This window comes from Leopardus geoffroyi, chromosome B2 (assembly GCF_018350155.1).
Source record: "Leopardus geoffroyi isolate Oge1 chromosome B2, O.geoffroyi_Oge1_pat1.0, whole genome shotgun sequence".
Lineage (NCBI taxonomy): Eukaryota > Metazoa > Chordata > Mammalia > Carnivora > Felidae > Leopardus > Leopardus geoffroyi.
The window spans coordinates 125,054,913-125,081,679 of NC_059332.1; the positions used below are offsets into that span (position 1 = coordinate 125,054,913).

Sequence of the window (26,767 nt, forward strand, 5' to 3'; positions counted from 1 at the left end):
ATAATTGATAAATCTATAGTATTTACTGAAGGTGTAAAGAGAATAAAAACAGCAAGAATGTGCCCAACATTTTTGGCTTCGGCATCTGGTAGAACGGAGTTATACGGTTTACCGAGGTGGGGAAAACTATGAGAGGAGTAGGTAGGGATGTGAGAATGAACATTTTGGGATTCGGATTAGGTTTGAGATGCCCATAAGATGGACAGTAAGCAGCTAAATGCATGGGTCTGGACTGGCGATAGAAATTTAGGAAACTTCGGTGTCTGGAATTTAAGGCCATGGGTCTCAGTGGGATCACCCAAGGATTAAGCCTGCTTCAGAGGAGCAGAGTCAAACCAACGTTTAGATATATGGAGTAGCATCCAACCATGACTGAGAAGCACTGGCTAGTGAGGGAGGAGGAAAACCAGGAATGTGTGGTCTCATGGAAGCCAAGTGTAGAAAGTACTTGAAGAAGGACAGGAAACTATGTCAAACACTGCTGAGAGGCTGAATCGGAGGGGGGCTGAAAACTATTAGATTTGGGCAAGATAGACGTGATGAACAGACTTAACAAGAGTGATTTCAGTAGCGTGCTAGGGATAAAAGTTTATTTGGAGGGGGTTCAGAGGAGATTGTGAGAAAAGGCAGTGTTGACCGCAAGTCTAGACAGTCCTTTGGAGGAGTTCTATTCTAAAGAAGACCTGGAAAACATGGCAGAATTTGGAGGGGGGTGAAAGGTCAAAGGAGGGCTTCTTCAAGATGAAAGACAAGGTAGTTTGTTCATATAATGAAGAGTTCTGATGCAATAAAGAGAGAGAATGGATTAGGGCAAAGAGAAAGGGGCAAATTGCAGGGATGAAGTTCTTGAGAAGTTGGCCTTAATCGTTCCACTGAAAAAATACTGAGTGTTGACTGCATGCCATGCCCTAATCTAAGCACATGGGTGCAAACAGGGCAGAAAAGAAGCAAGGACTGTGCACTCATTGCAATGGCAGGAAAGGGTGAGTAGGTGTAGGCATAGATGCAAGCCGTTCAATAGGTCTGGTTGTGAAAGGATATGCCTTCGGACTGCTCCCCCCGCCCCCCTTCACCCCACAGTCCAGTAGATATCACAGATGGTATCTGAGAGTAAAACAGAAAACACGGTGTTTGGAGATTTGAGAAATATAATTTGGGCAGTGGGAGACTGAACTGATGAGCTCATATGTTAGGACTGCTGGCCCGTTAGGTCCGAGGTTAGGCATTTATAGCACAAGCAGCCAGTAAAACCTGGTGTTTTCCTCTAGCCTTGTTTAGTGAGCCAGGCTTTAAGCGCAGAGCAGAGGTAGAGCGGGATTCAAATGGGATTGGGCTCTTCCCCCCGTAAGCGGCCTGAGGTGATCTCTGAAAATGGTTCGCTATTCCCTTGACCCGGAAAACCCGACAAAATCATGCAAATCAAGCGGCTCAAATCTTCGCGTTCACTTTAAGAACACACGGGAAACTGCCCAGGCCACCAAGGGTATGCATATCCGAAAAGCCACCAAGTATCTGAAAGACGTCACTTGGCAGAAGCAATGTGTGCCATTCCCACACTACAATGGTGGGGTTGGTAGGTGTGCCCAAGGCCAAACAGTGGGGCTGGACACAGGGTCGGTGGCCCAAAAAGAGTGCCGAATTTTTACTGCACATGCTTAAAAATGCAGAGAGTAATGCTGAACGTAAGGGTTTAGATGTAGATTCTCTGGTCATTGAGCACATCCAGGTGAACAAAGCCCCTGAAATGCGGCGTAGAACTTACAGGGCTCATGGTTGGATTAACCCATACATGAGCTCTCCCTGCCACATTGAGATGATCCTTACTGAAAAAGAGCAGATTGTTCCTAAACCGGAAGAGGAGGCTGCACAGAGGAAAAAGATATCCCAGAAGAAACTGAAGAAACAAAAACTTATGGCCCGGGAGTAAACTCTGCATGAAATACATGCAAATAAAAGTAAAAACAGAAAAACAAAACAAAACAAAACAAAAAAAAACAAATGGGATTGGGATGTCTTCAGGAAAGTGACAGAAGGAGAGAGGGGCCATCGGAGTTCCAAGTATGCACAAAGAAGTGAGTATAATTGTGGGTCCCGTCATCTAAGATGGGGAAAGATAACTGAGGCTGTGAAGAGGGTAATTTCTCACGGGGTCAAATAATTTTTGAAATGGGATTCTAGAGCGATCAAGCTGGAAAGACAATAAACGAAATTATCCCTGACTCTTCCTTTTCTCCCAACTTCAGCAAATTCTATAGGATCCACTTTCAACATAAGCCTAGAATCTTCTCCGCTGCCACTCTGGTCCCAGCCCACATCAGCTATATCTTGCCAGGATTACTGCAATAGCCTACTGACTGACCATTCTACTTCCATTTTCAACTCCCCACAGTCTTGCCTCCATATAGTAGCCAGATTGCATCAAATAGTAATTCAGACCACCCTACTTACCACCTCAGTTCCTCCAGTGCCTCCCCATCTCCCCCAAGAACAACAAATCCAAAGTTCTCACCACGGCCGGTCAGGTCCTTCCTATGTGATCTGGCCCTTGGTTGTTTCCCCAAAGTCATTATTACCTCTCTCCCCCTTGCCCCACCGCAAGCCACTCTGGTATCTGGCTACTTCTCCCACAGGATTAACCACACTAGGGTCCCCAGGCCTTTGTACTTACTATCTCTTCTTCCCAGAAGCTCTTCCCAAAGATATTCCCATGTGGTGTTCCCACACTTCATTCTGAGATCTGCTCTAATGACACCCTCGGAGAGCCCCCTCTTGAAAACTCAATCTAAAATAGCAGCCCGTCACTCTCAAACTCTTACTACCAGTTTATTTTTCTTCATAATGTGCATCACCACTGTGTTATATTATACTTGTTTACTGCTGTTTCCCCACTGAGGAAAGGTAAGCCTGTGAGATGCTGGATATGTTAATCAACCTAATTGTGATGGCCATTTCACAAAGAAAACGGATGATTTAAATATGTACAATTTTATCTGTCAATTACAATTTCAATAAGGTTGAAAAATTAAATAAGAAGAGAACACAATCCTCACCATATAACTCATCTTTTGATTTCTATTTTCCTTATTCATATCAATGAGAAAAAAAAAACTTTAAAATTAAAAACCAGATCAATTTTGAGGTAGCTCCTTTTCCTACTACAGTATTTCCTAATACAGTATTGTGTATTTTGAGTCCCAGAGGACTAAGCTAATATGGGAACATACTTTTAAAGAGATAAGAAAAAATATTCTCAAATAAAAACCTGGGTTTTTATTAGAAGACTAAAAAATTATGGTAGTAAATTTCCCATTTTTGATCAACTGTTATCCACCCTTTTCTCTGATGTTATTTATGTGGGGAAGGACAATAAATTTTGACTAATGTTCTCTAAGCAGTAACGCATTTATGCATTGACCTAATTCTACTGAAATTTCTTAGATTAAAAAATGGTTTCTAAATCAACACGTGTCCATCAAACTTTAAGTCCATAGTACTAAGTAAAATGAATTAAAAAAACCCATAGGAGTCAAAATCTCTCTACATTTTTATCTGCTCATGGGGCATCTATTACTGAGAAAATATATTTGCCTTAAGTAGTTTGTACATACTACAAGAGACGGCATGAGAAGAAAGGCAGCCAGGGTAACACAGCGTCTCAAAGTGAACTGACCAGTGCTATAATATTAAGTCCAAGTGCTGCTTCTGTTCAATCTTTCTGAGAAGCACTGACTGCTTGTGAAACAGTGACTTTTGCCTGTTATACTTAGAGCTCTTGTTTTAGGAGCGGAGTGGGTTCTTGGTCATGAGAAAAAAACCCCAAAAAACAAAAACAAGATCTTCAATTTTTCTACCCAAAAGAGAATATTCAAAATGCACAAATATACTTACTGATTGTGACCCTTTAATGAATTCCTTGAACCCTAACCTTACCTTTTTTTTTTTTTTTTTTTTTTTTTAATTTTAGACTGACTGTGACTTGAGGAAAAGTTGCAATCATAGCGCTGAGAATTCCTGTGAACGCTTTACCCAGCTGCCCACAATGTTAACATGCTAAATAATCATGGTACCTTGGTCAAAATTAAGAAATTGACATACCATTATTAACTGAAACCCTGTTTTATTCTGATTTCACCAGTGTTTCAACTTATGTCATTTTTCTGTTCTGGGACCCAGTCCAGGTTGCCATGTTGAATTGGGAAGCCTTACCTTTTGATCTGTTTCTTCATCTTCGTTTTGATAATCATCGCAGAGGGGGTTGGTACTGGCTGCAAAGGTCGGCCCCTGGGAGTAGTACTGTGAACTTCGGTAGCCATCCCGCCTCAGCTTATCACATTCTGCAGAGGGTACAGGCCAGGGAAGGGGTGGGGGAGGAAGGGCGTAAAAAACCAGAATTTGTTTGCTTCTCTTTATTTACCTTTTCTAGCAATATTTTCCTAGGCGTAAGATTTCAAAATAATCATACTATTAATAATGAAAATGATGATCAAAACAACTAAGAGTTAGTAGATTACACACTACATACCATGTTCAAATGCTTTAATGGGATGATTACCTTTAGACTTCACAACAACCCTCTGAGTCAGGTTTAGAGTAATTAAATTATTTTCTCAGTAAATGTTATGCAGATAAGCAACGGACTCAGAATATGAAACCAGGTTCTTAATTACTGTAATTGTTTATGCACGGCAGTGGAAGATGCAACTCCTCATCAAAAAATACAAAAATTCGGGGCACCTGGGTGGCTCAGTCCGTTAAGCGGCCAACTTCGGCTCAGGTCACGATCTCGCGGTCCGTGAGTTCGAGCCCCGCGTCGGGCTCTGTGCTGACCGCTCAGAGCCTGGAGCCTGTTTCAGATTCTGTGTCTCCCTCTCTCTCTGACCCTCCCCCATTCATGCTCTGTCTCTCTCTGTCTCAAAAATAAATAAACGTTAAAAAAATTTTTTTTTAAAAAATACAAAACTTCTCGCGCTATGCTTCTTATAGATTCCTCAGCTGGAAGGGACACGAGAAGTCACGGATTACAATGCCCTCATTTTATTTTTAGTTCTCAACCTAACTTTGATGCCAAACAGGCTATAATCATTGAGTGGAATTTAATGTGAAGCCGGGTGGCAGTCTGAGCTGTCTGCCAGACTACAGAGAAATACCTGGCACCAGCAAGCGGAAGGTAACCAGAAGCATGGCGCCCTGCTTCGCAGCAAGGCTGGGGCCGTCGGCTGCTCAGAGACCAGCAGGAGGAGGTCCTCATCGAGGAGGGACCACTGTGCTAATTGTAATTACTCGGATCAGTGGGGGCAAGTGCAGCAAGAAAAGTATTAGTGGCTTTTTAAAGCCCCAAGAGATTTCTTAGTACCCAGCCAGCACCTTAGAGGAGGGTTTGCCTTGCAAAAGGGTTCACTCACCACAGGGTACCTTTAAATATCCGGCTCATAAAGGAGTGTGAAATGTGTTTGGTTTGGGAAGGGTTCCCCTTCGCACAGCATGACAAGACTGTGCACCTAATGGCACCGAAGTAAAGTAGGGCATCTTCAGAGTTCCTCTGTAACAACACTAGGATCTGTGATTCTTCTCAGACAGGAGATGACGAACGGTCACTTTAGTGAAAGGATAAAAATTCTCCAACCGGGGGAAAAAAAGATCCTTACTCTCCTTTGCTACTTCACAGTTGGGAGTGAATAAACTTTCCAACCCAGAACTGCTAATCAGATTTTTAAAAACCCCATGGAAATAGTCATGAGGATCTTTTAGGATGTCAAACTAACTTTAAGCATGCATTATGTAATCACAAGATAGCTGCTTCAGTTGCTTAGGAGCTAACTAATTTGTGGGCTCGGCTTGCAACCACTCTTAATATGGAGTAAAAGGGAAACTTTTTTTAAAACATTCTGAAACTTCCAGAATACAACTTATTTTTAATAAGGATTTATTCATATTAATCTCTTTTCAGTGAGAAATATTTTCACATTTTTTCCAACATTAATAAGTTTTCTAAAAAAAATGTAAACAGAATGGTCAGAATTCTACTTTCCTTCTACAGAGAGAATATTACATAAAGCGTGATTAGTGTTTTTCACTGTTCTGTGTAGTTTTGGGATTCTGTAAGTATTTGATTTGATTTTCTTTAATTAATTACCTTAAAGTTAGGACAAAAAAGTAATACTCAGTAGTTTTGCATTTCATTAACTTGTGTTGCAAATTAACTCTTCTGTGGTCCTATCAGCTGAAGTCTCCTAAGGATTCAGGGTGAACCTTGTGTAACAAACCAATAAAAACTGTTACGACTTTAGAGGGAACACACCTCAACATAAAATGGGCCATATATGAAAAACCCACAGCTAGCATCATATTCAATGGCGAAGAACTGAGAGCTTTTCCTCTAAGATCAGGAACAAGACAAAGATGTCCACTTGTATTCAACATAGTACTGAAGGTCCTCGCCACAGCAGTCAGATAAGAAAAAGAAATAAAAGGCATCCAAGTTGGTAAGGAAGAAGTAAAACTTTCCCTGTTTGCAGACAACATGATACTATATACAGAAAGCCCTAAAGACTCCACCAAAAAACTACTAGAACTGATAAATGCATTTAGTAAAGTCACATAATACAAAATTAATTACGGAAATCTGCTGCATTTCTATACACTAATAATGAAGTAGCAGAAAGAGAAATTAAGAAAACAATCTCATTTACAACTGTACCAAAAAAGAGTAAAATACCTAGAAATAAACTTACCAACTTGGTGAAAGATCTGTACTCCAAAAACAATAGAACGCTGATGAAAGAGACTGAAGATGACACAAATAAATGGAAAGATATTCCACAGTCATGGATTGGGATAACTAATATTGTTAAAAAGTCCATATTGCCCAAAGCAATCTACAGATTTAATTCATTTCCTTTCAAAACACCAACAGCACTTTTCACAGTAGAATAAATAATCCTAAAATTTGCATGGAACCACAATAGTCTCAGAAGAGCCAAAACAATCATAAAAACGAAGAAGAAAACTGGAAGTATCACAATCCCAGATTTCAAGATATACTACAAAACTACAGTAATCAAACCAGTATCATTCTGGCACAAAAGCAGAATTATAGATCAAGGGAACAGGATATAGAGTCCAAAAATAAACTCATGCTTTTATGGTCAATTAATCTGTGGCAAAGGAGGCAAGAATATGCAATGGGAAAAAGACAGTCTCTTTAACAAATGGTGCTGGGAAAACTGGACAGCAACATGCAAAAGAATGAAACTAAACCACTTTCTTATACCATACATAAAAACAAACTCAAAATGGATTAAAGACCTAAATGTGAGACCTGAAACCATAAAATTCCCAGGAGAAAACTTAGGCTGCAATTCTTTGACATCAGCCATAAAAACATTTTTCTAGACATGTCTGTCTCTTCTGGGAAGGGGAAGAAATGCAAAATTAAACTTTTGAGAGTACATCAAAATAAAAAGCCTTTGCACAGTGAAGGAAACCATCAAAAGAACAAAAAGGTAACCTACTGAATGGGAGAAGATATTTGTAACTGGTATACCCAGTACTTGGTTAATATCCAAAATATATAAAGAACTTACACAATTCAACACCACCACCACCAACCCCCCTGAAATAATCCAATTAAAAAATGGGCAGAGGATACACACAGACATTTTCCCAGAGAAGACATCCAGATGGCCAACAGACACATGAAAAGATGTGCAACATCACTCATCATCAGGGAAATGCAAATCAAAACTACAGTGAGATATTACTTCACACCCATCGGAATGGCTAAAATAAAAAACTCAAGTGTTGTCACGGACATGGAGAAAAAGGAATCTGCATGCACTGTTGGTAGGAATGCAGACTGGTGCAGCCACTGTGGAAAACAGTATGGAGGTTCTTCAAAACATTAAAAATAGAATCAGCAGAGGATCCAGTAATTCCACTCCTGAGTTTTTACGCAAAGAAAATAAAAATACTAATTTGAAGAGATATATGCACCCCTAAATTTACTGCAGCTTTATTTACAATAGCCAAATTATGGAAGCAACCCAAGTGTCCGTCAATCAATGAATGGATAAAGAAGTGGTGTGTTTGTGTTCGTGTTCGTGTGTGTGTACACACACACACACACACACACACACACACACACACACACACACAATGGAATACTATTCAACCATAAAAAAGAATGAAATCTTGCCATTTGCAACAACATGAATGGATCTAGAGAGTATAATGCTAACTGAAGTCAGTCAGAGAAAGACAAATACCATATGATTTCACTCATATGTGGAATTTAAGACACAAAACAAATGAACAAAGGGAAAAAGAGACAAAAAGAACAGACTCTTAAGCACAGAGAAAAAACTGGTAGTTAGCAGAGGGGAGGTGGGTTGGGATGGGTAAAATAGATGAAGGGAATTAAGAGGATACGTACTGTGATAAGCAACGAAGTAATGTATAGAATCGTTGAATCATTATATTGTACACTTGAAACTAATATAACACTGTATGTTAATTATACTTGAAATAGAAAAGTAAAGAATTAAATGCAATCAGCCACACATATACACACACACAAAGAGTTACCACTTGTATCTACTTATGTTATAATTCATTATTTTCAAATACTTGACAAACAAAATAAAAAATGAAGGCTAAGGCCCTTTTATATATATATATATATATATATATATATATATATATATATATATATATATATACATTTTTTAAGATTTTATTTTATTTTATTTTATTTTATTTTATTTTACTTTATTTTATTTTAAAGCTTACTTATTTTGAGAGAGACAGTGTATGTGTGTGTGTGTGTGTGTGTGCATGAGCAGAGGAGAGGCAGAGAGAGAGAGTGGGAGAGAGAGAGAATCCCAAGCAGGCTCTGTGCTGTCAGCAGTTTGTGAGATCATGACCTGAGTTGATATCAAGGGTCAGACTCTCAGACGACCAAGCCACCAGGCGCCCCTAAAGATTTTACTTTTAGGTAACTTCTACACCAAATGTGGGGATGGAACTCACAACCCTGAGATCAAGAGTCACATGCTCTACCAAAAAAAAAAAAAAAAATTACACACTCTACCAACTGAGCCAGCCAGGTGCCTCAAACCAAGGCCCTTTTAAACGAAGTCCTTCTGTTGTTCCAATTAGTCTTTTCCCCTCACTAATAGACCCTATAAGAAGTATAAGTTTAAAATTACAAGCTTTTATAATATTGAAAATCTTTTTCATGTATTGGGTACCTCGTAAGATGTGTTTGAAAAGATTTCTTGCTGGAAAATAAGGAAGGGCTGTTGGGCTGGATCATCTCTAAAGCTGAGACGAGTTCTGATGTTTTTGGCAATATTAAAAATAGCTGACACGACTGGATACACATTACATCTTAAAAGACCAAAACACTGTAAAATTATTATCCATGAAAGTATGGAAATCTGGCAAATATTAGTACTTCCACCATCACCTTTTGAGCCTAGTTTAAGAGACAATGCCCCTTTTTTCCATAATGAAGTTTGCGTCACAGAAATGTTTAAATAGTGGTATGTCAACTGAAATAGGATGCCAGGTCTAAGGTGAGACTGGGCAGCATACATTTATGGCAGCTACCAATGTTTTCACTCTTATCAAATTTCTGAAATCTAATAAAGTCATCGAATTCCACTGTCACTTGTCTTATTCCAACGCTAGGGGAAATCTAGGAAAATCTCCTCTTGTCAAGTTGCAACAGCTCTCAGTTTCTAAAGCCATGGCTTTGTTCATTAAATAGAGTTTATTGTCTGGAGAATGAGATATAAGTAAGTGCAAGCCATCATGAATAAACAAAGACTTTTCCAACATTAAACTGAGAATAACTGCAAGGCAGAGCATACTTTAAAGCGAGCCACGCCAGCAGCTACAGGCTAGAAATGAGATACTAAATGTAATGGAAGATCTAGCTTTAGCACATACTCCTCTTGCAACAGAAATTTGGACTAAAGCCGACCTATTGTTCTCACGGTACTGCTTGGAGAAAGGGATCACTGTTCGTTGTATCCTCTGGTTTCTCAACCATAAATTTCCTCCTCTTTCCTTTCATGTCAAACTATTTTCTTTAGTGAAAGAACAGTGGACAAACATTCCTTGCTAGACCAAAGTTTTAAGTACAGAAGAAAAAAATAATGTCATACCACTGGATGGTCATTTAACCATCTTACGAATTTAAACCTTTCTTGGCCTCCAAACTTTCATGTATTTCGCTATATTAGACTGTTCATGTTACTATTTTAGACATGTTAAAAGAGTCTATCTACTAAAGAGACTTGGGGGTACCTGTGTGGCTCAGTCGGTTGAGCATGTGACTTCGGCTCAGGTCATGATCTCACAGTTGTTGAGTTCGAGCCCCACATCAGGCTCTGTGCTGACAGCACGGAGCCTGCTTTGGATCCTCTGTCTCCCTCTCTCTCTCTGCACCTCCCCTGCTTGTGCTCTCTCTCTCAAAAATAAACAAACCTCTAAATAAAATAAAGAGGCTTGAAGGAGTTATTCAACGTAATCTTCTCTGCTGGAAATCCTCGATGAATTTCCATGCTCCATGCTTTACTTTTCAGTTTACCGAATCAGTCACAATTAGCTAGAATATGCAGCGGTTACGAATAGTTCCCAAACTTCAGTGGCTTCAGAAACTAGGAGAATCTTTGCTGCACGCTGTCCTGGTATAAGTAGAGCTAGCAGGAACTCTGCTTAGCACAGTCACTTGGGGACTGGAAAGAGGGAAGTACCTGTGTTCATCGGTCACGTGGCAGCACGGTGAGAACGTGGTGACTCTCACACTGGCTCCTAGGGCTTCTGCCAGGAAGCTTTACTTTCTTTACTGACTCTACTCTCATTTCTTTGGCCAAAATAAGCCATGTGACCATATCTAACTTCAGAGGGGACTAGAACGGGCAATCCTACCTCGTGAACAAGGAAGGAGAGAATATTCAACAACTATTCAAGTGACTCTTCCAGACAGGGATAACGCTCAATCGCAGATTTTCCGGATCCCTGCTATGCTTATTTCATGTTTACTTCAATCCTTCTTGGATGAGGTTGAGAGGCTTTTGGTGGGGAATGTGCAACAGCAACGAAAAGCTACTCTCTGTGTTTCAGGAACAGGAAGTTAACTACTGGGAGGGATTCTACATGGAGAAGCAGTGGAGTGTCTGGAATCAAGACAGACCTGGACGTACTAGGGGACGTACTAACTGTGACGTCTAGGGGACAACGCTTGAACCTGCTGGAAACTCGGATTACACCTCTGTAAAGCCAGGACTTTACTCAACTCAGTCTCGGAAGCTGTCATGAGATTCATTCAACAAACAACTCTGAGTGCGCTGCTCTCTGATGAGAGAGCTGAGGTAAGGATATGTCAGAACTTTGCACAGAATCCTCCACATGGCCAGTACTCAGAAGATGGACACCGCTTCCAGAATCTACCACATAAACCATAACTACCTCAAACTCTTCTACTTTTAAAAGCCAGCGAGCAAGTCCACAAGATGTGCTGGGCTGCACAATTCTTCAAGATACCACAATTTTACCAAGCCTTTGGCTGTATCTTTACCAAAATATCATGAGGCTACATTTCTTTTCCTAAGAAGATGTGTTAGGTACTCCTAACCCCCGGTACCTGTGAATGTGACCTTATTTGGAAATAGGGCTTTTCCAGATGTAATCATGTTAAAGTGAGGGCATTGGGCTGGGCCCTACTCCAACAAGACTTATGTCTTTATAAGAAGAGAAAACAAGACTTATGTCTTTATAAGAAGAGATCATGGGGCCATGTGGAGACACAGAAACATACAAACACAGAAGGAAAAAAACCCATGAAGACAGAGGTAGAGATTAGGAGTGATGTAGCCATAAACCAAGGAATTCCCAGAGCCCCCAGAAGTTGGAAGGGCAGGAAGGGATTCTCCCCTCGAGGTCGGTGGGAGCACGACCCCATTGACACTTTGATTTTGGATTTCTAAGAGAAAAATAAAGCAAGGAAGGGAATAGGGACTAGCATTTGTAGCAGGCCTCACTGAGCGGTGATTTCTAAGCAAAGAAAGTATGTACCGTCAACCTGAGATAGAACTAGAGAAAAGTACAGTTTGGGGTGAGAACAGGAGACATGGCCAGATAGGTAAACAAGGGACAGACTATGTTAGGGCCTTGAGGGTTCTAAGGACTCTGGCTTTTACCATGAGGCCAAGGGACAGCCTCTGGCGACTTGGAACAGAGAAGTGACATGATCTTACTTGCATTTATCACCTTCTTCCTGCTTACCCACTTCCCTAAGATGCCAGGACTCAGCTCAAAGTCCTGATACTGACACATATATTCCAAATAAACCACAATAGGAGCTTGATTGTTATCTACAGGACGAGAAAGCCAATCAATCATTCAGTGATGCTGGTAAAAGTACATGGACATTTTTATCACCGAATGGTATAATGCACCACAGTTGATTGTTTCATATTTATAATTCTATAAGAGAAAACATACACATAGCAAAAAATTTCCTGAATTTATTATAAAGATTTTGACATATACTCAAAGAGAACAAAGTTCTTACCTTAAATAAATGGCTAATAAGCCCGACTGGCTTAAATGAGAGGGAAAAGGAGGAACAGTAGAAGGAGAGGAGACACTGGGGTCTTCTAGTCCCCAAAGAAATGATATCATATGATAAGGGGATGCTAAAAGGAAAAAAGTGAGGGGCGCCTGGCTGGCTCAGTTGGTTATGTGTCTGACTTTGGCTCAGGTCATGATCTCATGGCTTGTGGGTTTGAGCCGCATATTGGGCCCTACACTGACAGTGCAAAGCCTGCTTGGGATTCTCTCTCTCTCCCGCTCTCTCTGCCCCTCCACAACTCATGCTTTCTCTCTCTCTTCATAAATGAATGAATGAATGAATGAATGAATGAATGAATAAACAAACAAACAAACAAGGAAAAAAGTGAGAAGTCTGCTGACTTGTTAGGCTGTGTGAAAAAGAAGGGAAGAGGGGAGCCTGAGTGGCTCAGTCGGGTAAGTGTTTGACTTCGGCTCAGGTCATGATTTCATGGTCTGTGAGTTCAAGCCCCTCGTTGGGCTCTGTGCTGACAGCCTGGAGCCTGTTTTTGGACTTTCTGTCTCCCTCTCTCTCTGCCCTTCCCTCACTAGTGCTCTGTCTCTCTCTTTCAAAAATAAATAAACATTAAAAAAAAAGAAGTGAAGGAATGATGAAGGAAGTATTTGAAATAAGCACTGCTATAGTAAAAGCCAGAAGGAACAGATAAGAAGATAATATTGTCATTCCTCAAGTCATATGGGTCGTGTTGGTGCGTCCAGGTATGAACTGCCAGGAAAGTTCTGGAACATTCAAGTCAAAAGCACAATTTTGGTACTCCACAACAGCAGAGCATTCTAGACATGCCATATTTTTTTTTTTTAATTTTTTTTTCAACGTTTATTTATTTTTGGGACAGAGAGAGACAGAGCATGAACGGGGGAGGGGCAGAGAGAGAGGGAGACACAGAATCGGAAACAGGCTCCAGGCTCTGAGCCATCAGCCCAGAGCCTGACGCGGGGCTCGAACTCCCGGACCGCGAGATCGTGACCTGGCTGAAGTCGGACGTTCAACCGACTGCGCCACCCAGGCGCCCCTGCCATATTTTATTTATTTTTTATAAACTTTTATTTAAAGTCTAGTTAGTTAAGATATAGTGTAATATTGGTTTATGGAGCAGAATTTAGTGATTCATCACTTACATACAACACCCAGTGATCATCAAAACATAGGCATACCATATTTTAAAATCTAAATGTGGTTTCTTTTAACATATTAAATCTTTCATAATCCTCCTACTATAATCCAAGGTCATTGAAATTGGGAGGATTCTACTTCCAAAATTAATTATAAAAATAATAGTCATGAGTTGCTGCTTCAGTGAGGATGTCCTATGATGAACCATAGACTAAAAAAGTCCTTTCTTCAGATCACTGATTTTTAAAGCCATTACTAATGACACTAAATAAATGCATTATTTTCTAAACTGGAAGCCCTTGGCCATCATTATTTGATCCGTGTTTAAAGTATTTCTGTGGGGATCGAAAGAGAACAAATACTATATGTGTCTTATGGATTATGAAACCCAGGTATAAAGTTTCTGGAAGATCCAGGTTTACAAACTTCTTTCCCAATTATTTATCCATCAGATTATCAACAACAGGGGAAAAGGCCAGTTCTATGATCTATCTTTGTCCATTAGTGGAGAACTAAGGACACATAAGACTATAAACATGCATGCTTAAATGAAAATCAATTCTAGTCCAACAGCTGTATTGGGTATTATACAGCTAATCTAATTTGAGCTTTCAAGTAAGCACACAGGAAAAATCTGTCGCATTCAAACACTGCACTTTGTAACCATTAGGGAATTTATTTTCTTAAGAAAATTAAACCAAAACGCATTTTAAAATAGAAGTGATTCACCTTCTAGCTCATTAATTTATCGGGTTTGGCAACACTGGAAAAGAAAAAAAAAATCTTACTCATACTGTGGTTCACATTCTGCCTTGCCAATCAGGCCCAGTGCATGTTTCAAAAAATACATCCGGATTTTCTGCAAATTCTTTGAAACAGCTGAACTTCAATTCATTTAAATTGTTTTTAAGAATAAAAAATTAGAATGATTAAGAGATTATAGACGTTCAGACGTTTTTAGGTTCCTTGGTTATTTATAGCCTACCAAGTGAGCTGAAAAGCTGTGTAAAATCTTAAAGACATTATGAATTTATTACAGATCTTAGATATGGGTATTTTCCTAGATAATTTGGTTGCAATTTTAAAGGATAGATTTCAAAGAAATATGCCCTTTGGTTTAGTATTAGACTAATGATTGGTTCTTTTCTTCCCTCCCCTCTTTAGAGTAAGAATTTTTATATAGTTTTACAGTAATATTTATAATGGCATAAAAGCATACTGTTTATATATGGAGTAGTAAACCCAAATTTATCTTCCAACAAATGCACAGGTGAGTCCATAAGATCACTTCTTTGCCAGAGTCATCATTTCAATGATACTTAGCATCCAATGCACCATAAAACATAAAAAGACAAAGAGGAAATGCATGGCTTTAATGATTAAGCCCAAGCCTCTCTAACAGTTCTGAAAACAAATGTCTCCTCTCTTAATGGTGCATGTAAGGCAAAATGTCCCAGGTGCTAGCATATCATTTGCTTAACTGGGTAAGAAAGAAAGAAGGCCAATCAGGAAATATGCCAAGTATCACCCGAGTGTCAAGGAAAAGGGAGCTCCCTTGAAAGGAATGAGTTTCAATTTGCATAAGTCACCTTCTGCTAACAGCCAGAGTGATGAAAAGCAGCCGTCCAGAGCTCAAACCCTGCATGTGAACAGTTACGTGTTCAAATCCTAGCTTGTAATGAGCTAGTGCAGCAGAAGGGACACTTCCAACTTTCAAGGGGCCTCGCTGACGGAGAAAGAAGTTCACATGGCAACTTACAGAGCCAAGGTTTTCCAAAGTAAGGTGCCTCAGAACCACCTGGAGGGCTTGTTGAACCCACTGCTGGCCCCACTTCCAGACTGTCGGACTCACTAGGTCCGGGGTGGGGCCAGAGAACTTGCATTTCTAGTAAATTCCCAAGTGATGCTCATACTGCTGGTCTGAGAGCCACAGCAGGAGAAAAGACGGAAACAGAATTTGGATCATTTGAGACTTCTTACATATTCCAAGTGAGAAATGCCAAAAGGCCCGAGGGGAAAAGAGGGTTGATCTGTTTCTTTTATTATGTCACAAGTGGTTCACACTCACTCACAGAATAACTTCAGAAGATGAAGAAGACTTTAGCTTATGGTAGGGGTCAATGCGGAGGGGAGGAATGCTAAACGTGGCATCTGCTTTTAGTTCCTCAAGAACACTGGTTTGTTTCAGAAAAAGCTCTGACTTTGCTACTGCAAGTACCTTGCACATCGAGCCTCCCTTAAAATGCTTGAAGAGTTCCTGCTTTAAACATCCCTCTCCAGCTCCAACACAGGAGGGAGCTTCAGGCGGCCACCACCTCTCACTTGATTTCTGTGCTAATCCCCACCCAGTCTCCTGCTTCCACCCTGGCACCCATGTGGCGAACCTTTAACACAGAACCCGACTGAGCCACTTAAAAACGATGAATCAGATTATGTCACTCCTGAGTTCAAACCTCTCCAGTGGCTTCCCAGGCCCTGAAAGTAAAAGCCAATCTCCTCCCAGTGGTTTCTAAGCCCTGCATGATCTGACTCTGTGTGGGTGGCTAGCAGGGGCTCGGTGAGTTCATTAAATGAATGAACAAACAGCACTTGAAAGGGTACTGTGATTACACAATAGAGGTCCCGCCCCATTCCTCTCCCAGGTGTATTTTATCATTGAACACGCTTTCCACTGTAATAAACCCAAGGCATATGACCTGCCTCATCTATACTGGCCATGTCACCAATGTTTATTAAGCACAACTGGGGAGCAAGGGCTGGGGCCAGTATCGATACAGAACTTAATGGGGGAGGGGCCCCAATCATATGTTCAAAAAGTAAAAGGATGAGGGAAAAGCAGGTAGGAAGAGAATGAGGCAGGGAAGATGAGACGTCCAAGGCTCAATCGGTGTTTTCTATCCAAGGAAATTTATTAGTTTCAGTAGAATTTCAGGGAAACTGATCAAATCCAGTATTCAAAACCTAACTGTATCATGGACAACGCCCAAGAGATTTCTGGTGAGATATAACCAGAGAAAGCTCCCAGAAGTTTTGGGTAGGAGTAGGGTAGAAGACAGGATATGGTGATAGAATGAATGCCTTTGTTCTTTTTTTTTTTTTTTTTAATTTTTAAATATTTATTTATTTTTGAGAGAGACACAGAGCACAAGCGGGGGAAGGGCAGAGAGAGAGAGGGAAACACAGAACCGAAGCAGGTTCCAGGCTCTGAGCTGTCAGCACAGAGCTGGATGTGGGGCTTGAACTCAGAAACATGAGATCATGACCTGAGTTGAAGTCAGATGCTTAACTGACTGAGCCACCCAGGTGCCCCTGGAATGGATGCCTTTGAAATGGATAGGTTTCTTTGCCAAGGGAGGAAAAAATAAAAATAAAAAATGACAGGCAAACTGCAGAATTCATACCCTTAAAAATTATTTTAGCACAATTCCACATGACTTCCTATGTCAGTCTACACAGTGGACTTGGGAAAATAAAGTGATCAGGATAGGGAAAGATAGAGCACCGCAGAGAGAAAATGCACAATTGTGTCATCAGCCCAAGAGTCAAACAGGAAATGAGTTTGCTGACTAACGTATTAACGTGTATTGGAAAGAACCACTCCCTTCCTGATCCTGGGACCAATATCTCCCTCACTGACTTTAAACAACCACAGGCAATTTCACTTCATGTAGATAGGTTTTAAAAAGGTCCTTTTGACGAGGATCCTCCCTCTATGGTTACTTTCTCTTAGGAATAGAAACCTCCAAAAAAAAAAAAAATTAGGAATTAAGTATTAAGACTGAAGCAGTTGGCGCTCTGGAAAACAGTGTGGAGGTTCCTCACAAAATTAAAAATAGACCTACCCTATGACCCAGCAATAGCACTGCTAGGAATTTACCCAAGGGATACAGGACTGCTGATGCATAGGGGCACCTGTACCCCAATGTTTATAGCAGCACTCTCAACAATAGCCAAATTATGGAAAGAGCCTAAATGTCCATCAACTGATGAATGGATAAAGAAATTGTGGTTTATATACACAATGGAGTACTACGTGGCAATGAGAAAGAATGAAATATGGCCTTTTGTAACAACGTGGATGGAACTGGAGAGTGTGATGCCAAGTGAAATAAGCCATACAGAGAAAGACAGATACCATATGGTTTCACTCTTATGTGGATCCTGAGAAACTTAACAGAAACCCATGGGGGAGGGGAAGGGAAAAAAAAGAGGTTAGAGTGGGAGAGAGCCAAAGCATAGGAGACTGTTAAAAACTGAGAACAAACTGAGGGTTGATGGGGGGGTGGGAGGGAGGGGAGGGTGGGTGATAGGTATTGAGGAGGGCACCTTTTGGGGTGAGCAATGGGTGTTGTATGGAAACCAATTTGACAATAAATTTCATATATTGAAAAAAAAAAAGACTGAAGCAGTTGGAAAAAACTGTTAGCTTTATTTTTCACTGCAAACCACGGAAAGATTTATCCTTAAAGGTTATTGGCCGTTGTAGAAAACTGATTGCTAACATTTCTTCTCCTCACATCACCAAATTAATTCAAGGAGCATCAAAGAACTCAATCTGATTGGAATGAAAGCGAACGCTTTCTGGTGCCCATGATTAATGTGAGCATGTGAAGAGTTTGCCAGCCCCAGCTGAGTGGCACCACAGCTCAGCCAAAGTGGAGGTGATCTCGTTTCACTTTAGAATGAGAAAGCCCTATCACTGGCCGTAGCGGAGCATCACCAAGGTTACTCAATATCAAATAGCCTGCAAAGATTCTAAACCAACAGCGGAGACTTCAGTTGTACACAGAGTGATAACGAGCCTTATCCACCGTACCTTCAATGTAGCATTTTTATGCTGTACTGAGTGAAATATAGAGGCCACTCAAGTTACTCACTTTATCAGGAATTAAAATAGAATTGCTGAAACAGCAGACTGGCTATGGACACAAAAACAACACAAAAAGCCTTTTGTTTAAACAATCCATAGTGCTTTGTTAAGACCTGGATCATTTAAATGACTGTCTTTGCTTTTCTATCTTTTGTGTGTTGCTTACCACTAAAAAAAAAAAAAAAAAAAAAAAAAAAAAAAAAAAGCAACATGTCTCTTAACCTACTGAAAAAGCAAGGATTGTTCATTTTTCCCTGGCTCTTGCATCAGACTTCCCACTCACAGGTTAACTACACTTTCAGGGTTACCACACTCAGAATAGTTGGTATTATAAAAAAATTCCCTGAGCCATCAAATCCAGCAAGAGAAGTTAAACCACCCCTTTGGTATATCATTTCCATTCTGTTGATTCCTTATTTTTGCCTTTGTGCTTCTCTTTCCTCAGTAGATAATCTAGCCCATGGTTTGATCAAGTCAGACAACTTTCCCTAAGGTCAAAAATTCCAAAAGACGTTTAATGAAATTAACGAAAATTAACGAAATTTAATGAAATTAACCAAACATTAAAAAAAAAAAAAAAGCTTTTAATACATGAACTTTTGTCTTTGAAAGATCAACCTAATTAAATTCACAAGCGCTGAACAAGAGCACCAAATGAAGTCATTCTTCTCACCAAAGCACTTGCAATATTGTAGCAACAGAGCGGGGGCCACATTTCTGTCAAGTCTCCAACACCACCTAATGAACGACTTCACCATTTCTTTTGTTCCGTCTCAAAACTTGCCCCAGTTGTCTGTCTAGGAGACACAGGTGAAAACCTGACCCCCCCCCCCCCCCCCCCCCCCGTGCCCCTGAGTTCACTGCCTACTGCCTCCTCAGGGAACATCCTCCCCATTCTCTGTTTGTATCCGCCATCTTTCCCCCTCCTCATGGGCTCCTGTTGTCTACGACCATGTTTCAATTGGCTCTGATTTTTAAAACCATAATATTACCTCTATCTGGCCATTACCTCAAAATACAGTTCCCTTTCTGTTTTGCTGACATCATTTATCCTACTTCACTTCTCAAAAGCTTACTTGTATTGTTTTTCTGCTTATAAAAATAATTTTTCTCTCGTGAAGTCTGGCTTCTTCCATCCAAAGCTTTCTTTGGCACTGCTCTTTGGAAGGTCACCAGTGGCAGCCTAAGGACCAATTTAGTAGCCTTTCTTCAGACTCTCTCCCTATCTGTGAGTATCATGAGGACTGCCCATCCTGACCTGACTTTGCTCTTCCCCAACTACTCTTTTACCAACTTCTCTTTCCCAGCCCCCTAAAATAGAGGCTTCTGGGCTCAACCCTACACTCTCCCAATTCTCTATCTCCTCAGTCCTGCATTTCCACCCCTTGTCTTGTGGCTTCGGCTCTCACCTCCTGAGTTCTAGGTGACCTTTCCAGGACTTTCACAAACACAACAGTGCTTACAGTCCAACAAAAGACCAAACACGGAAAAAGAGAAGCTTTCAAATAACATTACCATTTGTCTTTGAAAAGTCAACCTAATTAAGTAAAGCCCCAGACTGTGTGCTGGGGTCACACAAAAGACAAGGAAAGGTCCTGCTCCCTACGGTGTTGCTGTCAGGCAGGGAGATAAACGAGTAAATACAATTACGCAGCGCAGAACAAGCAGCTTAATGGAGAACTATAAGGTTTTGTGGGAATGTGTGGAAAAGTGTAGAAGGCTTGCCCAAGTCTGCCCTGGGGAGTCCAGGTACATATTGTGGGGACTCTTACAGGGGAACAGGAGTTGGCCAGGTGTAAGAGGTTATGATACAAAAGGGAGAAGGACCAGACTGGGACACGCAGCGGAGAAAGGAAGGACAAGAGGAGTTCGCATTCCGACACAAGGACTTTATCCATATAGGTGAAGGCACAGGTGAGAACCTGGGCGGAGGGGTAGAGAAGCATGGGGGAGAAATGGTGAGCTGTCAGGTGAGGCTGGACTGAGACCGGGGGCAGATCAAGACCGTTCTCAGATGCTAAGGAGCCGAGGTTTCATCCTGTCTGTGAGAGGAGCTCTTAGGGAATTTTTAACAAAGGAGAGAAACGATCAGATTTATGTTTTAAAGACAACCTCCAGGGGCAGGGGCGAGGCTTAATGATACCCCCCTCATCCACCTTGTCATTCATGAATATATTCTCTCTCTGTGGCTAGCTCTAAGCTTCCAGTGAAAGCAGCAATATCATTCATTCAGCTTTGACTTGGCTGCAATGTTCGGCCTTGTGCTTCACCTGCAGGATGCACTTAGAACATTTTTATGTCAACACAAACACAGATTTTTGATAACCCGGTCTGTCACATCTTATGCTCAGCAGTAAGTTCTATCTTTGTTATTTTTTTTTTTAAGCTTATATCTTTTGAGGGGGTGGGGGAGGGGGAGAGAGAAGAGGAGAGAGAGAACCTCAAGCAGGCTCTGCCCTGTCGGTGCAGAGCCCAACTCAGTGCTCGAACTCACGAACCCACGAGACCATGACCTGAGCCGAAATCTAGAGTCGGATGCTTAACCGACTGAGCCACCCAGGCGCTCCTGTCTTTGTGTCAGTAACCTTCACATGCATCACCCTTAAGCAGTTAAGTACTGGGAGGCCAGTCAGAACTCTTGAGCTCCGAAGGGAACTTAGACATCAGCCGTGTTTTCCAGAGGAGGAAGCCAAGGACAAAAACGAGACATGGTTTTTTAAAACCCCACGGGATACTGGCCACACTCGCATCAGAAGTCTGGCCTCTCATCTCATGTTCTTGACTGGTTAAGGACAATGGAACAAAATGGCAATGCTGCTCTGTTTTAGGAAAGATGAAACAATATATTCCCTACCCGTGTTCAGTGGCTTTTTCAGAATAACATATCACTCTCCTCACCAGAAATCTAGACCTATTTGTGTGTAAACTAGAAAAGAAGTTGAAATTCTGTATGAATGAGTGTAAGTAATTGAACATTTCTTACTTATCAAATATTAAAAATAACCTTCCTTTAACCAGTGATTCCTCCCCTTCTCCTTCTACCTATCAATACCTAAGGATTCTTCAGGAAGTATATAAGTAATGACCAAAGAGTAGGCTCAGTGCTGAATCATCGGTCCCCTTATCTTTCCCTTATCCCTTCTACACCCTGTGCCTGTTTTTTTTGTTTTTAAGTCCATCAAGGTACTGATGACATATTAGAGTTCTAAAAATACACACCAAATGCCATTAGGATGAAATGGACAGTTACAGACACTTGTCACACCCGATGTCCCATGATGGAGCTTCCTCCCTGTACTTCTCTTAAACTTACTTGAGCTTCAGTGAAATCAGGACTGAGTGAAGAGAGTTCCAGAGCAACAGAGAAGCCCCACCTTCAGGCACAAGCTAACACGCAATCCCTAAGTGAATCAGCTAACGAAACCGAACCTGTCATGGGCCTTTGGACTCTGACTGAGCCCTAGACCTATGACCTTTCTTTCCTTTTTAAAATTTTTTAATGTTTACTTTTGAGACAGAGAGAGAGACAGAGAGGGACACACACAGAGCATGAGTGGAGGAGGGGCAGAGAGAGGGAGACACAGAATCCGAAGCAGGCTCCAGGCTCTGAGCTGTGAGCACAGAGTCCAACATGGGGCTCGAACTCAAGAACTGTGAGATCATGACCTGACCCGAAGTCGAACGCTTACCAACTAAGCCACCCAGGTGCCTGTCCCTATGACCTTTCTGAACGTTGAGGACAAGCATCCAAGCGGTATGTCTTCTCAGCGCCCTCAGGATCGGAGATCTGAACAGGTCAGCATGGGCTGAGCAAGGAACCTGATTTCAAATCCTGACCTAGTCATCTTTCAACTGCAAAGTAGCTATAAGATAATCCCATCTCTTCTCTGGGCCTTGGTTTACTTACCTACAAAATGAAGAGGGGGTTATTAATCAGAGGATGTGGGGGGGCCCTGCCAGCTCTAGCAGTCCAGACATCTTTCAGAGGTGGATGGAGGGTGGGAGAAAAAGGCACCTTGCTTATGTGAATGAAATGAACCTCGGGGTCAAGTGCCTGTGGCTGTCCCTGTCATCTGACCATGTTTCTTGTTTTGTTCCTCTTTCCCTCCTCCCCACAGCGCATCTCTGGAGCATAATGGATAGAAGGGAAGGCAGCAGCTAAATCACGACAGGACATCATTTGGGAAAGAGGGCTGAGATTTATAAAATCTCCTCTGTATTCCATTGCACTTAAATGAAAATCCACCCTGCCCTCCACAAACAGTGCTTCCAGCTTAAGGGGTGGGAACTTTGAGGTACTTTACAAAAGTAAGTTCATTTTATTCCCACAAACACAGACACTGTGGTCTTTCTTCTACAGATGAGAAAACAAGTTCAAAATGTTGAAGAAATAAACTCAAAATTAAACTCAAATCATAGATGCCGAGTACATAACAGGCAGGATTTGAACCTAGACATGTCCCATGCTATTTTCTTTCTTTCTTTTTTTTTTTTTCTTTTTTTTTTTAATATCCCCATGCTCTTTTCATTACACCTGGATTTTTCCTGTTGGAAAGCAAGAAGAACAGGAGGTTTCTAGAGGTTAGGCCACATTCTACTTTTTTTAATTTTTTTTTCTTTTTTCAACGTTTATTTATTTTTGGGACAGAGAGAGACAGAGCATGAACGGGGGAGGGGCAGAGAGAGAGAGAGACACAGAATCGGAAACAGGCTCCAGGCTCTGAGCCATCAGCCCAGAGCCCGACGCGGGGCTCGAACTCCCGGACCGCGAGATCGTGACCTGGCGGAAGTCGGGCACTTAACCGACTGCGCCACCCAGGCGCCCCCACATTCTACTTTTTGACCAGGGTAATGGTTACATTGATATTTACTTTACAGTTATTTGTTACATGGTAGATGTTTTATGTACTTGCGTGACATGTCATAACTTTTAAAAAGTGACCAAAAAGAAAAAGAATTCAAGGTTTAGCCCAGGTGGGCAAAGCAAGATGTTCACCTTGAGTGTGTCCAAGATGGTGAATGGACACACCATTCCAGAAGACAGAGCTCTCAGTCAATATCCACAAGCCTCCATCTACAAACAGGCCCGTGCAAGGGGCCACAGGACCCCCAAGAGGAGCATCTATAGCCAAAGCCACAGGTCATCTGGGATCCCCTAGCGACCCACGTGCCAAGGCGCCTCATCAAACCCAGAGAGAATCTCACAACCTCTCCCAGAACAGACTCATCTAAGCCAAAAGCGAACTAGGAGGCTCCTCGCCAATGGAAGGTAGATGCGGTGTCCCTTAGATAACGTCTGTGTGTCAGGAACGACCAGCGGAACCTGGCTGGAACTACCTGAAAACTTGTTCATAATTTTAAGAAAGGTGCACCATTCTCCAGTGTTGAACAGGTTGGTGTGTGTACTATTGTTTTTAACCACTTGGTACAAACAGTCATTTCTTCACACTGCAAATCTTCAGTTCCTATAATAAATATAAACCAACCGCTGACTGAATTAACACAGGTCAGATCCCTGCACTCACACTTCTAATTCTAGAACCACAGAGCAGGCTGACCTGCTAAAATGCATTTCTTCAGGGAGGATATAGCTGTGACTAGAGAACATTTTTGATACAACAACAGATGCTCTGTGAACTAATTCTGGCAGGGGTGGACACAGACACAGTAACTAAACTGCCTGTTAAACATACTGTGAGAAATTATGTTTCTCTCTCTCTCTCTCTCTCTCTCTCTCTCTCTCTCTCTCTCAGGTTGGGCTTTCGGGGGAGGGAGGCTTGAAAATAAGGTGTCTTATCTCAGCCCTTAATATGCTCATAATTGTCGAACGGGGTCTACACTTACAAAAAAATAAACTCTGAAGCTTTCATCAAGGCCCCATCCCTCAACCCCACTTTTCCTATTTAGTGTGGCCCTTTTAATGATGCTAAAGATCATCCAGATAAAACTTTAGTTAAGTAGATGTGAGTCATCATCACATCCAACTCTGATAAAGTTTATGAACTGTTCAAACAACTATGGAGATTAAAAGGTAGAATTCTTCTGGAAATTCAGTGAAAAGCTAAGTGAATTCTTTACAGATAAGGGGACCCATCTTTAGAAATTAACTCTTCATTGTCAGCCAGATGTCCTGTTAACCCAAATATCAGAATACCATTTATAAATCTAGGTACATGGGGGCGCCTGGGTGGCTCATTCGGTTAAATGTCCGACTTTGACTCAGGTCATGATCTCACGGTTCGTGGGTTCGAGCTCCGCGTCAGACTGTGCTGACAACTCAGAGCCTGGAGCCTGCTTCGGATTCTGCATCTCCTTTTCTCTCTCTCTCTGCCCCTCCCCCACTCATGCTCTGTCTCTCTCTGTCTCTCAAAAATAATAAATAAATGTTACAAAAAATTATAAATCTAGGTACATGTATGTGGTCATTAGCAGTAAATCATTACCTAAATCTCTAGCAACAAATCAACAAAAGCAAATCATTTGCTCTAAAAGTATGGCCACCAAATTCTATCAAATTCTCCAGAGACTAGCCAACAACAAATACAAAAGATCTCTGCTCTGTTTGGACCAGAACAGAGTGAACTTGTACATGGAAGACGTGTACAAGTCATTCGAGATGCCATTCGAGATGCTCCAGCCATTCGAGATGCCATTTTACAAACTGCCCACCTCCTCTTTGATGGCAGGATGAGAGGGGAACAGACGTGGGGCAAGGGGTCTCCCAAAGCTTTTCTTTTCCAGCTGACTGAGCTCTCTACCTGCCCACTGTACTTCATATACCTCTCCGTTACACCACTGTCTATTTACTTCAGTCTTGACACAAGACAGCAAGCTCAGCTCTTTAAGGTTAGGGACCCATGTACTTTCATTAGTTCATCTAAAAACTCCTGGCATAGTACAGAACTGATGCTCAAATACTTACTACATTGAGTTTATCATCTGCCTTTATGTGCTAACTCAAACTTAGCTTTTTCATGAAAACATTTTCCAGTAAAACCTTCAGTACCTACCTGTATTTCTGCATTAGTTTAATAAGCCAATGTTCATAACACTTAGTTATGAATTTATTAGTACTCACTGTATCATTTCCCTCCATATTTTATGATGCTTGAGAGCTGAGCTCCTTGTAAAAACCGACAGAAGAACCGATACAACGGGCATTTAATGACTATGAAAAAGTGCCAACCTGTTTAGCATTAAAGAATAGTATTCCTTCCTTGAAATTATGGATATTGGATATTCCTATGAAATTATGGATAAGGTCACAGTAAGAAGAGAAGGAACAAAATAGATTACTCATTGTGAATAATTAGCTACCTTTCTATATATTTTTTAAAGGTTATTTATTTTTGAAAGAGAGAGACAGAGAGAGAGACAGAGAGAGAGAGAGAGAGGGAGAGAGAATCCCAAGCAGGATCCGTGCTGTCAGCACAGAGCCCGACTTGGGGCTCGAACTCACGAACTGTGAGATGGTGACCTGAGCCAAAATCAAGGGTCCAACACTCAACCATCTGAGCCACCCAGGTGCCCCAATTACCTTCCTATATTTTTAAGCAAAGAACATTGAGGTCAAATTAACTTAGACTGATAGCTTTTGTATAACATACCTTGATAGTGCCATATATTCAGGGACTGAACTTTTTTCTGTTTAATCTTCACTCATAATGAGGCAATAAATGCTCTGTACTCATGTTTATCTTGAGTTGCTAGCATGATGTATGGGAGGTGTAGTTCATGAAGTTCTGTACGCGTGATTAAAAGTAAATAAATAAAGAGGAAAACAACTCAGCCGCTCTTTCCCATTTCAATCACTATTCTCAAAGTTACTATTTACCTAAAATCTCTTAGGGAGTATTTAAATCCAGACTTTAAAAGTTGAGCTCCAAGAATTTTCCGAAGTTGTTAATTTTATTAGATAGCAAATCCCTTTGATGAGGCATTTTAGGGCATCAAAGCAATTACTTAAGGCATTTGCCTTTTCAAGATAAAATTCAAGTGTAGGCAAAACCAGTGGTGATATTTCATATGGAGCTACTGAATAATCAAAAAGAAAATAAAATCAGAAAAATCTATATACAGATGTTCAATCTTCTATGGGAAGAAGATCACTGTGATCTGATACTTGAAAACACATGAAAGAGGTA

General features: G+C 41.1%; 1 protein-coding gene and 1 pseudogene across 12 annotated transcripts in view; one reads left to right on the forward strand and one right to left on the reverse strand.

Annotated features, from left to right (window-relative positions):
- NHSL1 (NHS like 1) overlaps positions 1 to 26,767 on the reverse strand; it is a 246,822-nt gene that overhangs the window by 35,928 nt on the left and 184,127 nt on the right. For all 12 annotated transcript variants that reach the window (XM_045499794.1, XM_045499793.1, XM_045499791.1 and 9 more), the window contains exon 3: positions 4,207 to 4,334. In XM_045499794.1, the coding sequence (XP_045355750.1) occupies positions 4,207 to 4,334 (128 nt within the window). The remainder of the gene's footprint in view (positions 1 to 4,206; positions 4,335 to 26,767) is intronic.
- On the forward strand, positions 940 to 26,632 carry LOC123609079 (annotated as a pseudogene).